At 53.0% G+C, this 12605-nt stretch overlaps 2 protein-coding genes across 4 annotated transcripts; both read right to left on the bottom strand.

Annotated features, from left to right (window-relative positions):
* Window positions 1-3995: 3995 nt before the first annotated feature.
* Window positions 3996-6728, bottom strand: C12H19orf53 (chromosome 12 C19orf53 homolog). The gene is made up of 3 exons (XM_036879622.2): window positions 6579-6728; window positions 6427-6482; window positions 3996-4455 (listed from the first exon to the last, which is right to left on the bottom strand). Exons 1-3 carry the CDS (start codon window positions 6670-6672, stop codon window positions 4312-4314), a joined length of 294 nt encoding a protein of 97 aa, XP_036735517.2. The 5' UTR covers window positions 6673-6728; the 3' UTR covers window positions 3996-4311.
* Window positions 6729-7066: 338 nt separating this feature from the next.
* On the bottom strand, window positions 7067-12590 carry MRI1 (methylthioribose-1-phosphate isomerase 1). 3 transcript variants are annotated; one of them, XM_036879259.2, is made up of 7 exons: window positions 12311-12583; window positions 11995-12233; window positions 11036-11211; window positions 9708-9884; window positions 9405-9629; window positions 7607-7737; window positions 7067-7471 (listed from the first exon to the last, which is right to left on the bottom strand). In XM_036879259.2, exons 1-6 carry the CDS (start codon window positions 12500-12502, stop codon window positions 7610-7612), a joined length of 1137 nt encoding a protein of 378 aa, XP_036735154.2. In that variant the 5' UTR covers window positions 12503-12583; the 3' UTR covers window positions 7067-7471; window positions 7607-7609. The 3 variants fall into 3 exon arrangements, with proteins under 3 accessions (XP_036735154.2, XP_057346180.1, XP_057346179.1); XM_057490197.1 differs by having other exon boundaries at window positions 7067-7737; window positions 9708-9830; window positions 12311-12590; XM_057490196.1 differs by having other exon boundaries at window positions 7067-7737.
* Window positions 12591-12605: the final 15 nt, after the last annotated feature.

Below are 12605 nucleotides of genomic sequence, written 5' to 3'. Positions count from 1 at the left end.
CATATATTACCAAGTTTAAACCTTGCAACAGTGCTGTGAAGTGGGGACTGTCATCTCCGTTTCTCAGAGAAGAAAAACTGAGACTTGGAGAGAGGGGGAGTCGTTGCCTGAAGTCACCCAGACTAGGAAGCCCTAGACTTCCTGGAGGTCCCTTTCTTGCAAAGCATTTGAGGCAAAGATAGGCCCATAGGGAAGGAGTAACAGGTGGGGAGAAAGGCAGGAAGGGTTTCAGCAAAGCAGAAGTTTGCCCTCTTGGCACAGAGGCCCCAGGGTCTGCCTGTACCAGTGGCCCCCTTCAGCATCTGCTACATGGCTGTGTCAGCTAAGCGCAGGTCCTGTCCCTGAGAACACCGCAGTGGGCGTCTCAAGATGTTGAGCCGCAGAAGTCACTCCAGGCCACTAGGTTGACTTTAGGAGGAACAGAAAAGGTCATCACAGAGGCAGGATGTGTTATTTTATTTTATTCTCTAATGACAGATACTAATACTGTCATCATCTCCATCTTGTGGACAAGAAAACCAAAGCACAGAAAGGTCAGGTTACTTGTCCAAGGCCCCAGGGTCCACAGCAGAAAAGGATGAGGCCACTATTCAAGCCCTGTGAGTGGAGTAGTCCTGTCACATTGGCTGGGGATCAAATGTACAGAGTTTGGGAAACATCAATATTCTTTCCCAGTTTTCTGATTTTTCAGATTAGAGGATTGAAGCCCAGAGAGGGTCAGAAAGTGCCCAAGGCTACACAGTGACCCTGGGAGGTCAGGAGGGCCCCTGGGAGGACAGCAGTCCCCAGGATGGAATCTCTAGGCCTATTTCAAGCCTTCCCTCTTCCTAGCAACATTTTGAGGAAAGGAGGGGCAGGAGGGGCTTCCAGTTACCCAAGTGTCCTCCCTTCTTGGTGTAGCCAGTGAGCTTGGGCTTCAGGGAAATGGAAGCCACATTTATCCCGTCCGACCGCCATGAGCTCACTGTCTAGGCATCCACAGCTCCTGACCCCAAACCCAAATATCCTTGAGACCCACAGGAAATGGGGTAACCCTGGTGGCTCAGACAAGGGGACACAGGGCCCCCCCACCCCAACTTGCTGGGGCTCCCTCTCTTCTGGCAGCCCCTGCAGCACCCCTGCCCCTGTTGAGTCAGGCAGGGAACCAGCTGGGGCAGTTTCACTTCCTGGTCCCAACACAGCCCCTCTGGCCTGCCCAGCTGGCAAGATTTGCTTCTTACATTTCTTTTCTTCCCTTTTAGAACACAAGTTTATGGGTGAAGCGTCAGGGCCCTGCCAGGAAAGACAGGCATTCCAGGCAGAGGGGGAAGATGGAGGCAGGAGAGGAAAAGGCTTTGGCAGGAATACTTGTGCCTGAAAAGCCACATCCAGTGACTGCGCTGGTGCTGGGGAGAGGGCCTGGGTGACAAGCAGAGAGGACCGGCCGAGTGCGGAGTGGCTAGCCCTGGGCTCCCCTCTCTCCCGACCGCACTTCCCAGATTCTCCACACTGAGGGAGGGGTGTTAGGGTCTGCATTTAATAGATAGGGAAAGTGACGCTCAGAGAGGTGAAAGGAACTGAGGATGTCACACAGCCAGAAAGTGGCAGAAAACTTGAAGTGTGGGGATTTTCCTAAGTCTGGGGTTCTTGGTTCCTGCACCAATGAGGGGCTTTTGTGGGCACGTGGAAGGAACCAGCATGGAGGGAGGGAAGTCACCCAGGGCAGCGATGGGAAAAATGAAGCTGTTTGGGAGGCCTGCGGGGTGAGGTGAAGGGGGAACAGGTGGGTTGGCATTCCAGACCCCATACCTGTCATGCCTGCTTGCCTCTCCTCTGGCCCTGGGGTCCTCCTCCGAGGGGCTGGCGTCAGAGGGTCAAAGGGAACGTTTACAGGAGTCCCAGGCCACCTGGGTGCCACGGGCTCCCAGTGGGCTCGGCCCGGCGTGTAGGTACCTCCTGGCGGCTGGGGGAGGTAGCAGCAGGAACCCGGAACCCACTGCGTCCCAGGCCTTATCCCCCTGAGATTCTAGATAGAAAAGTTAAAAGGTAATTTCCAAGTGAGTGAAACCATGACTCTCAGAGCCATATAAAGACAAACACATGTTAAAATGTTTATTGAATTAATGTGGGAACCAGACAGATGTTACACATGGTTTAAAAGCATCTAGGAAACAGGCACCTATGCAGATTGGAGTATTTGAGTAAACAGATGTGCGGAGGCACTTGGTTTTTCCAGGGGGCAGGGTGTATGTGTGTGTGGTGAACAGAACCTGGGCTGGGGCAGGATGGAATTTGCACATCTACAGATAAGAGTGATTTTGTGTTGCTATCAGTTGCTTACTACGCACAGTGCTGTTTCAGAGTTCAAAGCTGATGTTCTGAATCGGAAATCCCGGAAGGGTGCGTCATGCAGACAATGCATTGAATGATCAGAACTGATTCATTGAAAAGCAACATTTTCCTTGCAAAAAGGAACGGAGTTCTTCCTTCCTTCAACAAACACTTGTCCGTGGAGCATCTACTGTGCATTATTCTAGGTGCTGGAGACACAGTGGTAAACAAGACAAAGTTGCAAAGCAGAAAACATGCTGGAATGGCATAGTGACCAGTTCAAGGAGCAGGGGACAGAGAAGGGCTTTCTGCGGTGGCCCAGGATAGGTAGGGAACCACAGGTGGCAGAACAGGGCAAAGGTGGGAGTTTTGGGAGGGGTAGCTTTGGGTCTCCTTGTTTTCTGTTCTCTGCACTGGAATGTCAGTTCTCTGCTCTACTAGCTAGCCTAGAGGCTGGCACACAGTAGTTGCACAATAAATAAGAATACCCAACAGCTCTACCTCAAAGGGTGGGAGCTGCCTGCTCAGGGGAGAAGCTGCTGTGAGGTGGGCAGGTGGCCCAAGTGGGGCTCTAGAAAGGGTGTGCCCTGGGAGGCTGCAAGGCCAAGCCACAGCCCTGCCCTCCAGCCCCATGTCAGAGGCTCCCTCGCCCCCCCTTCCCTTGCAGAAATCGAACCCTGGGCCTGGGGAAACACCGAACTGCAAAGTCTTTCCATCAGATCTGGACTTTGCTGCTACACTGATTTTTTGAGATGTAAATTAGGATTTTTGGGGGGAACGAAATTGTTTTCTGCTTAAAACTCACAATACTCATCACTTGAAAGTGTACGGTTCAGTGGCATTTACCACATTCACAATCTACCTAGCTTCAAAACTAGCACCCCCAGAGATGACCTTCCCTCTCCCCCAGTAACTCCCCATGTGCTCTGTGGACTTGTCTGTTCTGGACGTTTCACGTAATGGAATTGTATGTCACGTGGCCTTTTGTCTGGCTTCCTTCAGCAGGTTTTCGAGGCTCATTCTGGTTGTAGCATGTGTCAGGGCTTCATTCCTTTTCATGGCTGAGCAAAATTCTTGTACGGATAAACTACACTTACCCACTCAGGTGTTGATGTACATTTGGGTCGTTTCTACCTTTAGGCCACTGTGAGCAATGCTGCTGTGAGCATGTGTGTAGGAGGCGGTTTTCAATTCTTTTGGAGACATGGAATTGCAGGGTTGTGTGCTGACTCTGTGAACTTACTGAGGAACCACCAAAGTGTTTTTCACAATGGATGTCCCTAGCTTTTTCTGTAAATGTTGGTAGTTCAAAAAGTGCTGAACCCCACTGGGTGGGACCAAGAAAACCAGCCTGGGGTGGGTGAGGCTGGCTGGGAAAGGATGGACCTCCAGGGGACCACCACCCACCTCCAGGGAGCAGCTGACTGTACCCAAGAGAGCTACCTCCCTGCAAAGACAGCGGCTCAGCGTCACCCAGATTGCAACCTGCCTGTGCAAGGCATGCAGGTGAGTGAGATTGATGTGAGCCACCCAGGGTGGGAGGGAGGAAGGCAGCCTTCCCACCTCCCAGGCTGCAGGAGCAGAAGCCCATCCGTCCTTCCCTGGGCATGTGGCTGGTTTCCAGTGGAAAGTCCCGGCCGACCCGGGTCAGGCACGCACTCCCAGGATCACATGACCACAAGAGGCATGGCAAAGTCTGGTTTATTGCTCTGGGTTAAGCCGGTGGAGACAGGATCTGGGGATGGGGAGGGGAACGTGGCAAGTCAGTGACTGTACCCTCCCAGCCCTCACTGAGTTCTCAATGCACTGGGATGCCAACTAGTGTACTTCGGACCTGCTGACCACCTGCTCACAGGCTGGGCCCCCACTGAAGTGTGAGGCGAACCCCAGGCTCTTGGGCGCATGCTCCTCCCCAGCAGTGCTGCTCGGGGAGGGGGGTCACCTGCGCAGGTCTGAGCTCGGAGGTGGGGCTGCAGTGGTGGTCCCGCTGGGCCAGTGTCCCTAAGAATGGGTATTGGTAGAAGAGGCTGCCTCCTTCTTCTTCTTGGCAGGGGCCTTCAGAAGTGCTAGCCTCCTGGGCAGGCTGCTGCTGGCTTTCATCACCACGTCATGTTCGATCTTCGTCCGGATCCCAACCTCCAGGTCCTGAGGGGGCAACCACGGGGCAGTGAGCTTAGGACTGGGGCGAGGGTGGGCGGGTGGGCCTGTTGCCCTCTGCTGAGAGCTCACAGGGGCTGGATCAGCAACTCAGCAACTGCCCCCAGAACAGCACCTGAATCCGGGAGCTGGGGGTAAGTCCAGCTTTTACCTCTTCTCCTCACTGTACCCCAGCCTACCCCCATTTTACAGATTGGAAAACCAAGGCTCCTGCAGGGCGAAGGCATTTGCGCAGTACTCCCAAAGCACAGGAGTCACGGGAGACCAGAACCTGGTGTGCCCAGGACCTCTGACCTCAGCCTCTAGGTGGGCAGCCCCCTCCTGGCCCATGTCATCCCAATTTAGCAGACGGGGGAACTGGGTATCTGAGCGACATAAGCAAGCCAAGGCATAGGAATCAGAACCCAAGTGTATTTGGGTCCCAAACTGGCAGTTTAATCATTTTCCCCAAACCGCTCCCAACCCCCACCCCCGCCTATGAGTTCCAATGACTGTTACCACATGCCTGGACACAGGGGTCACAAGAGCAAAGACAGAGAAAAATATCTGCCCTCACAGAACTGATGCTCAATGTGTGTGTGAGGACTACATAAATGTCAACACACTATGTTAAGATGATCATAAATGCGGCTATGCATAAAACAAACACGGGATGACATGTGAGGGGTGTGTGCTGCAGGGGTGCCATCAGGGATGGCCACTCAGAAGCCAGGCTTTCAGTCAAACTTGATTTGGAGGAAAGGAGACGTGTGGATTTCTGGGAGAAGAATCCGGGCAGAGGACACAGCCAGTGAAGTTCTGAGGTGCGACAAGGACCAGTTAATGGGCCAGTGACCATGGGAGGGAGGGAGGACACAGAGCAAGAAGGTGACAGGGCGGGTCCACGCATGGCTTCGGGTTGTGGGGAGGACATGGGCTTTTCCTGAGAGAGGCAGGGGGGCCTCGGAGGGCTCAGAGCGGAGGGCGGGACCTGGCTTGGGAGCTCAACAGCGCCCCCTCGTGGCTGCTATGGGAGATGGGGAGGGGGCGGGATTCTAGCTTAGTCCCAGAAGCAAAACTGATGGGATCCAACCGAGATGTGAGAAAGAGAGAGGAATCGATAACTACAGCATCGAGAAATACAGTCTTCTTGAATCAAGGCTGGTAAGATCATGTCGGGGAGAGGGAGAGGATGATCCGGATCTTGGTTTAGGATACGCTGAGTTTGATAAGCCCATGAGACAGCCCCTCCTACTGCCAGATGGAGGTAAGCAGGCCAGGGGGTACCCAGGTCTGAGAAAACCGAGCCTCTGGGTAAACCGAACAGTTTGCTCAAGATTTTACACACTAGTTTGTGTCAGGTACAATTCAAACTCAGCTTTAACTCCACCAAAACCAGTTTTAAACCTCTTCGTAACTTCTTTGTAAGCTCAATCCTACCCGCCTATATATAAAGCTGCATTTAAAGGTAGCCACAAAAATGACAACCGACGCAACGCTTAATTTGTGCCCTGTGCTGTTCCAGAGTTTTACAGGTGCCCTATGGCATCGAATCCTTCCAATTCTAGGTGAAAGATGCTACCACTGTGATCATTTCACAGGTAAGAGGCTCGAGATGAAAAAATATTAGCTGTCGATGGAATTGCCATTTGTGTGCAGCACTGCCTTCTTGCAAAGCCCGGGTTTTCAACTCCTTTCCCACGCAACCTCCCTTCCCGAGGTCTACTAAAGAGGGCAGCAACAGCGAAAGCAACCAATGTGTGTTTAACACTTTTGTGCGCCAGGCCTTCCTTCTACGAGGCCCGTTGAATAGTAGGTGATGTTGCTGTGCCCACTGCACTGGGTGGAAACTGGTGCTCAGAAAGCTTAGAGTTCTCCAGGCTCCATCCCTGGTATTCCACTGCCGCTCCTCGGCTCCATCCCCGGTACCCCGCGCCGGCCTCAGGCTCCATCCCTCGCGCCTCGCACACCTCCGCTCACCTTCTGGAGTTTCCGCTGCTGCACGATGCGCGCCTTCTTGGGGGCGATAACACGACCTGGGGAGAGACGACGCGCTCGCGTGAGGCCGGGGAGTTCCGGACCCACATCATCCCCCAGCCCTACCTCACTTGCCGGTCCGGCTCGCTCCTTACCACCCTTCCTCGGGCCCCGGTTCCGTTCGGAGGCCGTTGCTGCCTTGCTCTTTGCCGGCTTCCGCGCCTGGAACTTGCTCTGCCCCTGCGCCATGATCAGGAACGCGCCGTAAGAGGCGGGGCTGCAAAGACGCAGCCGGAAGGCGCCGGGCACGATGGGTCACGGTGGGGCGCAAGGGCTCACGGGATACAACGTGGCAGCGTTAAAGAGACAGCCGTCCACAAGTGATCTACCACAGGTAGTTAAGTGAAGGTCATGAAGATAAACCAGCATTTGCGGGGCGCTTGTTTGTTCTGTAAAACTTCGACTTTTTATACGTAAAATTCAGTCTAGGGTTAGGGTGAGGTAAGTGTGGCACTCACTGGGTACAAAAATTAAAGGTGCCCTAAATTCAGTAATCAAGATCAATAGTATCGTCAACATTTAAAAATCATACCTTAATATGAACAAATAAAATCATCAGACTACAGCCTGCAGACTGGCTGCCTAATGTTGTAAACAAAGCTTTATTGGAACAAGGGAGGGTAACAAGTTGAGTAAGTGCAAAGTTCTATTCTATTTAATATTTCAGTATTTTGTTCCTTCCGGGTTTTTTTGGCAGTAATTTTGATCAAATAAATATATTGCACAAATCTATTTCTTATCTTGATTACTGAGCTTTTTGGACCTGAGACATCAGCCTAGTTCTAGTCCTGGCAGCAACCTAGGTGGGGTGGGTGGTACTATCGTTCCCACTTTATGCACAAGGACAAACGTGTGCAGAGGCTGAAATGACTGCGCTAAGGTCACAGAGCAGATAAAGTGGCAGAATTGGGATTTGAACTTGGGCAGCGTGGCTCCAGCTGCTGTGCTCTCAAAAGCCAAGCAAAGGCCCTGGTTGCTTTCCCTACTCTACGAAGAAGTGTGGTTGGGGGAAGGTCAGCTTTGAGGCAAGCCATATAACACAGTTTACTATAAAACCTAGGGGAGTGGGGACAAGGTATAGAGAGTCAGGCTGATTACTTCTGGGGTCTGTCTAGGGACCCCACCCTCAGGAGATGGTGGCACTTAGGGCTGCCCGGAGCTCTTCAGGGGCAAAGACACCCAGCTCCGTGATGATGCCGCCGGTGATGAGGTCGTGGGGGGTGACATCAAAGGCAGGATTCCAAACCCCAATCCCTGTAGGGGAAGGGAGAGGCAAGAAGGCAGGTATTAGTTCCATATATGTTTCAAGCTGCTGTCACCTGTTCCCCCATGGTGGTTCTTAAAGTTAGGGAATCCTTGGGAATCTGGGTAGGCATACCTCAAAAGTGAATGAAGACATGGACTCTGACATCCACTATTCTTGAGTTGTCATTATCCAAGAAGGTTTCTAAGTCTTATATCTGTATGTCTCACTTTTGCCTGCTCCCAGGAGCTCTTTAAGAATCTCCAAGAATCCACGTCAAGGCCTTTGCAAAGGTTGTACTCTCTGCCTCAGACACACACAGGCTCACTGATTCATTTCCTTAAGGACTCAAATGTCACCTTTTCATAAGACTTCTCTGATCATCCTGTCTAAACCCCACCACACCAAAGCCTCCCATTATCGTTCCTTGCCTTGTTTATTTCTCCTCAGCCCTTTCTCCTTCTAACACACACTGTGATTTTGTTTATCATCTTGTCTGTCAGCTCCATGAGGGCAGGACTTTCGTGTCTTTCTTCACTCCTTTATCTATGGAACCTTAGCATCGATCGGGAGTTCAAAAATATTTGCAGAAATGATTAACAATCTTTCACACAAGAAGCTACAAACTGGTGGCCTGTAACTGCTTTCCGTGGCTCACTATTTTTTAAGATGACTGAATTAGTTGACAGCTTTCAAAATGTGAGAGATTTAAAAATACATAAAGCTTCTCTTGGAAAAATCCCAGGACAGACCCATCCCTTTGGGGTCTGCATTCCTGTGCCCAGTGGCTAGAGCAGAGTATTGGGGCCCAATGGGTCCCACAGAGTGCTCTTGGCCTGTATCCCTCATCCTTGTTACTTGTCTGTCCCCAGTTTTATTTTGTGTTGTGGGGGTGCTGACTCTGCTTTACACAGTCTTATGGATTTTGACCAGTGCTAATATGCCTCCAGGTGGGTAGGGGCGCCAAAAACAAAAGAGGAAACAAAAACGTCAAAGTAGTATCTATGTTTACAAAGTTTCAAGGAATCACAGCAGAAAACCAGAGTATTAGAACTTCCCTCCCCTTAATGTTATTTTTACTTTGACTCTGTCCTTGGACTATGGGGTGGCAGCTTTGTTATATTTAAGTGCTTAAGGGATCTTAACTGGTCCTTTCTGTAAAGGTTTTCAATCATAATTAATTCATGAGCAGTAACTAAGGGCCAGGCACTGTTCTCCATGGCACGTGGGTTAATTCACTGAAAGCCCTGGGGTTTATGAGGTTGGTCATGGTAATAACACATCTTATAGGCATGAACACTGGGGCTCTTAGAGACCAGAGAACTTAGGCAGCCTGCTCACAGCTGCAAAGCCAGGCAGCGTACGGAACCTGAGAAACTCAGGGTCACTTTGCAGGGACTCTGCTAGGCATTTCTGTATTTCTTCTTTAGGTGAGCAAACTGAGGTGGAGAATAGTAAGCCAATTTGCTCGAAGTCTCCTAACTTATTAGTTGTACCTGCTGACCTTACATCTGACCCCCAAGATGCTTCCACTCCAAGAAAGGGATTGAAGGAGGTGCTTATGCCCCAGAAGGCTGATGACTCCCCATATGCCACCTGCTCCCTATGAAGAGGCTAGCGTTGCCTACACAGAGGTGCCCCAGGCACTGTGGTGCCCCACTTAGTGGGTGAAGCTTACCAGGCGCTGCAATCCGGACCCCGTTGACATCAGTCAGCTCTTGCCCTGGGCGTTCCTCGATGACAATTTCCTGGCCCGTCTCCAGACGGAGGTCACACGAGGAGCTGGGGGCAGCCACGTAGAAGGGGATGCCATGGTGTCTGGCAGCGATGGCCAGCTGGTAGGTGCCCACCTTGTTGGCTGTGTCACCGTTGGCAACCACACGGTCGGCTCCCACAACGACAGCTGGAGAGTGAGATGTCAGGGTCACGACATGGCCCTGGATGTCTGCAATGCTGCCTGCCGGCACCCCCCCCAGCTTACCTGACACACCCCGGTGGGCCATAGCGGCTGCTGCCATGCTGTCAGCGATGAGGGTGGCGGGGATTTGCTCATAGACCAGCTCGAAGGCTGTCAGCCGGGCTCCCTGGTTGTAGGGCCGGGTTTCTGTGCAGAAGGCATGACCCAGACGGCCCAGGTTGTACAGTGAGCGGATCACACCTGTGGGGCCCAGCCCACCAGGAGAAGGTCAGGATGAGATGGGAAGGGACAGGTGAGCAGGGTGGCCCATTGGTTAGTGGCGTGACTCTCCAAAGACTCGCCAGGCACTATCCCACCTCCGGTCCCTTGCAGTGGCTGTTCCCTCTGCCCAGTACATGTGTACTTGAACAGTTTCTTAGTGAGGCCTTTCCTAACCCCTCAATGTCCCATAGCAACTCCCATGCCATTGATCTCTTCCCCAGCTCTTTTTCCTTAGCATTTACCACCGTCAAACACATTATGCATATAGTTAGTAATTTGCTTATGTTTGCTTCTCGACCTTTCCTGCTTCTAAGGGAAGATATTTTGTCTCCTCTGTTCACTGCTGGATCCCCAATATCTAGAAATGTGCCTGGCACACAGTAGGTGCTTAGTAATGTTTGTTGAGTGAATAAAGAAAGGCATGAAGAGAGGGGCACACAGCAGGTGGTTAATAAGGGTTGCATGAATAAAGGAATGCATGCAAGCATGAGTAGTAGGGCACACAGCGGGCTTGATAAATGTTTGTTGAGTGAATGAATCACTGTCTTGCCATCAGGTTCTCAGTTCCTAAGCACAAAAGAGGGGCCCAAGCAGGTAGGGAAATCTGGGGAATTTAGGGTCAAGTGGAATCTGTGCCCTTGATCTCAAAACCTTTTCCCTTTCTCCTGGTCAAAGCTACCCCAATCATTCTTTGGTGGGCTACCTCCTTCCCTTCAGTCCTCTTGGAGTCTACTTCCTGCCCACTCTGTAGGCACATGGGTCAAGCTGGGCCCATTGAGTGGCTGATCCTGGATGGATAGGTGGTCCCATCAGAGCTCCAGAGATAGAGAGACTTTTCAGGCACTGCTGGGTCTTTCTTTTCCTCATGATTTGAACCCCAGCAGCCCCCCTGCCAACCTGTGGAGCATGAGAATGATGCCACCATAGAGGAGGGTAGAGATTAGGAAGAGGGACAGATGGATCCTAATGCTACTACTTGAGCCCCTGTATCTAGCCATACCTGAAGCCATACCCTAAGTGTTTCTGTACAAGAATAAATTCATTTTTTGTGTGTGTGGATAAAGTGGTTTGAATTTCTTTCTCTTGCATGTAAGAAGGGCCCTCTCCTACCCCCATGGATACCCACTCACCCAGGGCTGTGCCATAGCCAGCAGTGGCCAGGGCACCAGTGTTACAGTGGGTCAGCACAGTCACCTTGCCACCCCCAGGGGCTGTCCGCTCCAGGAGGTGGTGGGCTCCCAGGTCCCCGATGCTCTGATTGTCCTTGAGGTCTTTCTCCAGCATGTCCTCAGCATAGCGGATCACTCTGCGGGTAGACAAGGGGCTCTCAGCACCAGCCACGAGGCCTTGGGACCCAGGCTAACCCTTCCACTCCCAAAGCCTCTCGAGGCTGTGGGGACTGCATCCTCTGCTGTTACTACCTGTTATACCACTTGCTCATGCATAACATGTTTACTGAGCACCTCATGTATGCCAGGTGCTGGGGGGCACAGCAGTGAACAAGACAAAAATCTCTGCCCCTCTGGAGCTGACTGGATCGGGGGACAGATGATAAAGTGGGGCGGGGGAGACAGCGTAGCTAATAAAGTGAAGGAAAAGGCAGAGAGCAGGGGAGGAGCTGTATTACATGAGGGGCAGGGAAGCCAGAAACCCTGAAGGACAGGATTTAGCTCTGTGGATACCAGGCCTGTAGAAATGGCATATACAAAGGCCCTGAGGCAGGAGTGAGCCTAGTAGGATAAAAAACATGTAGGGTAATGGTGTAGTTGCAGTGGAGTCAGGAGAGTGGGAAAAGAGGGCAGGGAAGGGGTGAGGGCAGGAACAAAACTTAAAAGCAAAAACCAGGAGAATGACACGGCTCTGAAAAGGACCTCCAAGGGCGGACAGGTCTGGGCATGATCAGAGCGAGGGACTGAATGCAAGGATTTCGTGGCTGGGCTGCCCGGTGTCGATTCCTAGCTCTGCCCGTGTGGCCTTGGAATAAGCCTGCCGTGCCTCTGCCTCCACATCTGTTAAACGGGTTACTGTGCACTAAAAATGAGTTTAACAGTCTCCTCTTGGGGCAGCGCCGCGCACAAGGACCCCCTACCTCTCCCGGACCGCCTCCTCCGTGGCGCCTTCGCGCTCCGCCTCCAGGGCTGCAGCGTCGGCTAGGTCGCGGGCGGCGCGGGCCATGTTGACGGCGGTGGGCCGGGCGGTGACGAGGAAGCTCAGCGCATCGCGCACGAAGGCCAAGAGCGCGGCGAGCCCCGGCCCCCCGGCGCCCTCCTGCAGTTCCACGGAGAGGCTGAGGCAGCCCACAAGCGCGATGGCGGGGGCGCCGCGCACCTGGACACGAGGGATCGGGGCTTTAGGGCCCGCGGGCGTGGGTGCCCCCCCACCTAGGCCCCGCCGCGCGGCCCCACCTTCATGGCGCGGATGGCCTCCCAGGCCTGGCGCACCGAGCCCACCGCCTCGTAGTGGCTCTGTTGGGGCAGCAGCAGCTGGTTGAGGATCTGCAGTGAACCCCGCGAATAGCGGATCGCCTCCAGGGACATGGTTTCGCCGCTGTGCTCACCCCCTCCCTGCCAGCGCAGCGGGAAGCAACCGGGGAGCATGCAGGGGGCGGGGCCGGAGTTCTAGGGGCGGGCATCCTGAAGGAAGCGCACGCGCACATCAACCCCTCTGGTACCTCTGTCCACGGTGCGGGTCCTAACCCAC

This window comes from Manis pentadactyla, chromosome 12, assembly GCF_030020395.1.
Source record: "Manis pentadactyla isolate mManPen7 chromosome 12, mManPen7.hap1, whole genome shotgun sequence".
NCBI classification, from domain to species: domain Eukaryota; kingdom Metazoa; phylum Chordata; class Mammalia; order Pholidota; family Manidae; genus Manis; species Manis pentadactyla.
This window is presented reverse-complemented; position numbering and strand designations above follow the sequence as displayed.

Coding starts and splice junctions, on each gene's coding strand:
- C12H19orf53 (XM_036879622.2), bottom strand. CDS start 6,672: ATGGCGCAGGGGCAGAGCAAGTTCCAGGCGCGGAAGCCGGCAAAGAGC. Junction 6,483..6,578: donor CCGGGGCCCGAGGAAGGGTG/GTAAGGAGCGAG, acceptor GTCTCTCCCCAG/GTCGTGTTATCGCCCCCAAG. Junction 4,456..6,426: donor AGCAGCGGAAACTCCAGAAG/GTGAGCGGAGGT, acceptor TTGCCCCCTCAG/GACCTGGAGGTTGGGATCCG.
- MRI1 (XM_057490196.1), bottom strand. CDS start 12,502: ATGCTCCCCGGTTGCTTCCCGCTGCGCTGGCAGGGAGGGGGTGAGCAC. Junction 12,234..12,310: donor AGGCCATCCGCGCCATGAAG/GTGGGGCCGCGC, acceptor CCTCGTGTCCAG/GTGCGCGGCGCCCCCGCCAT. Junction 9,630..9,707: donor GGCCCACCGGGGTGTGTCAG/GTAAGCTGGGGG, acceptor CTCACTCTCCAG/CTGTCGTTGTGGGAGCCGAC.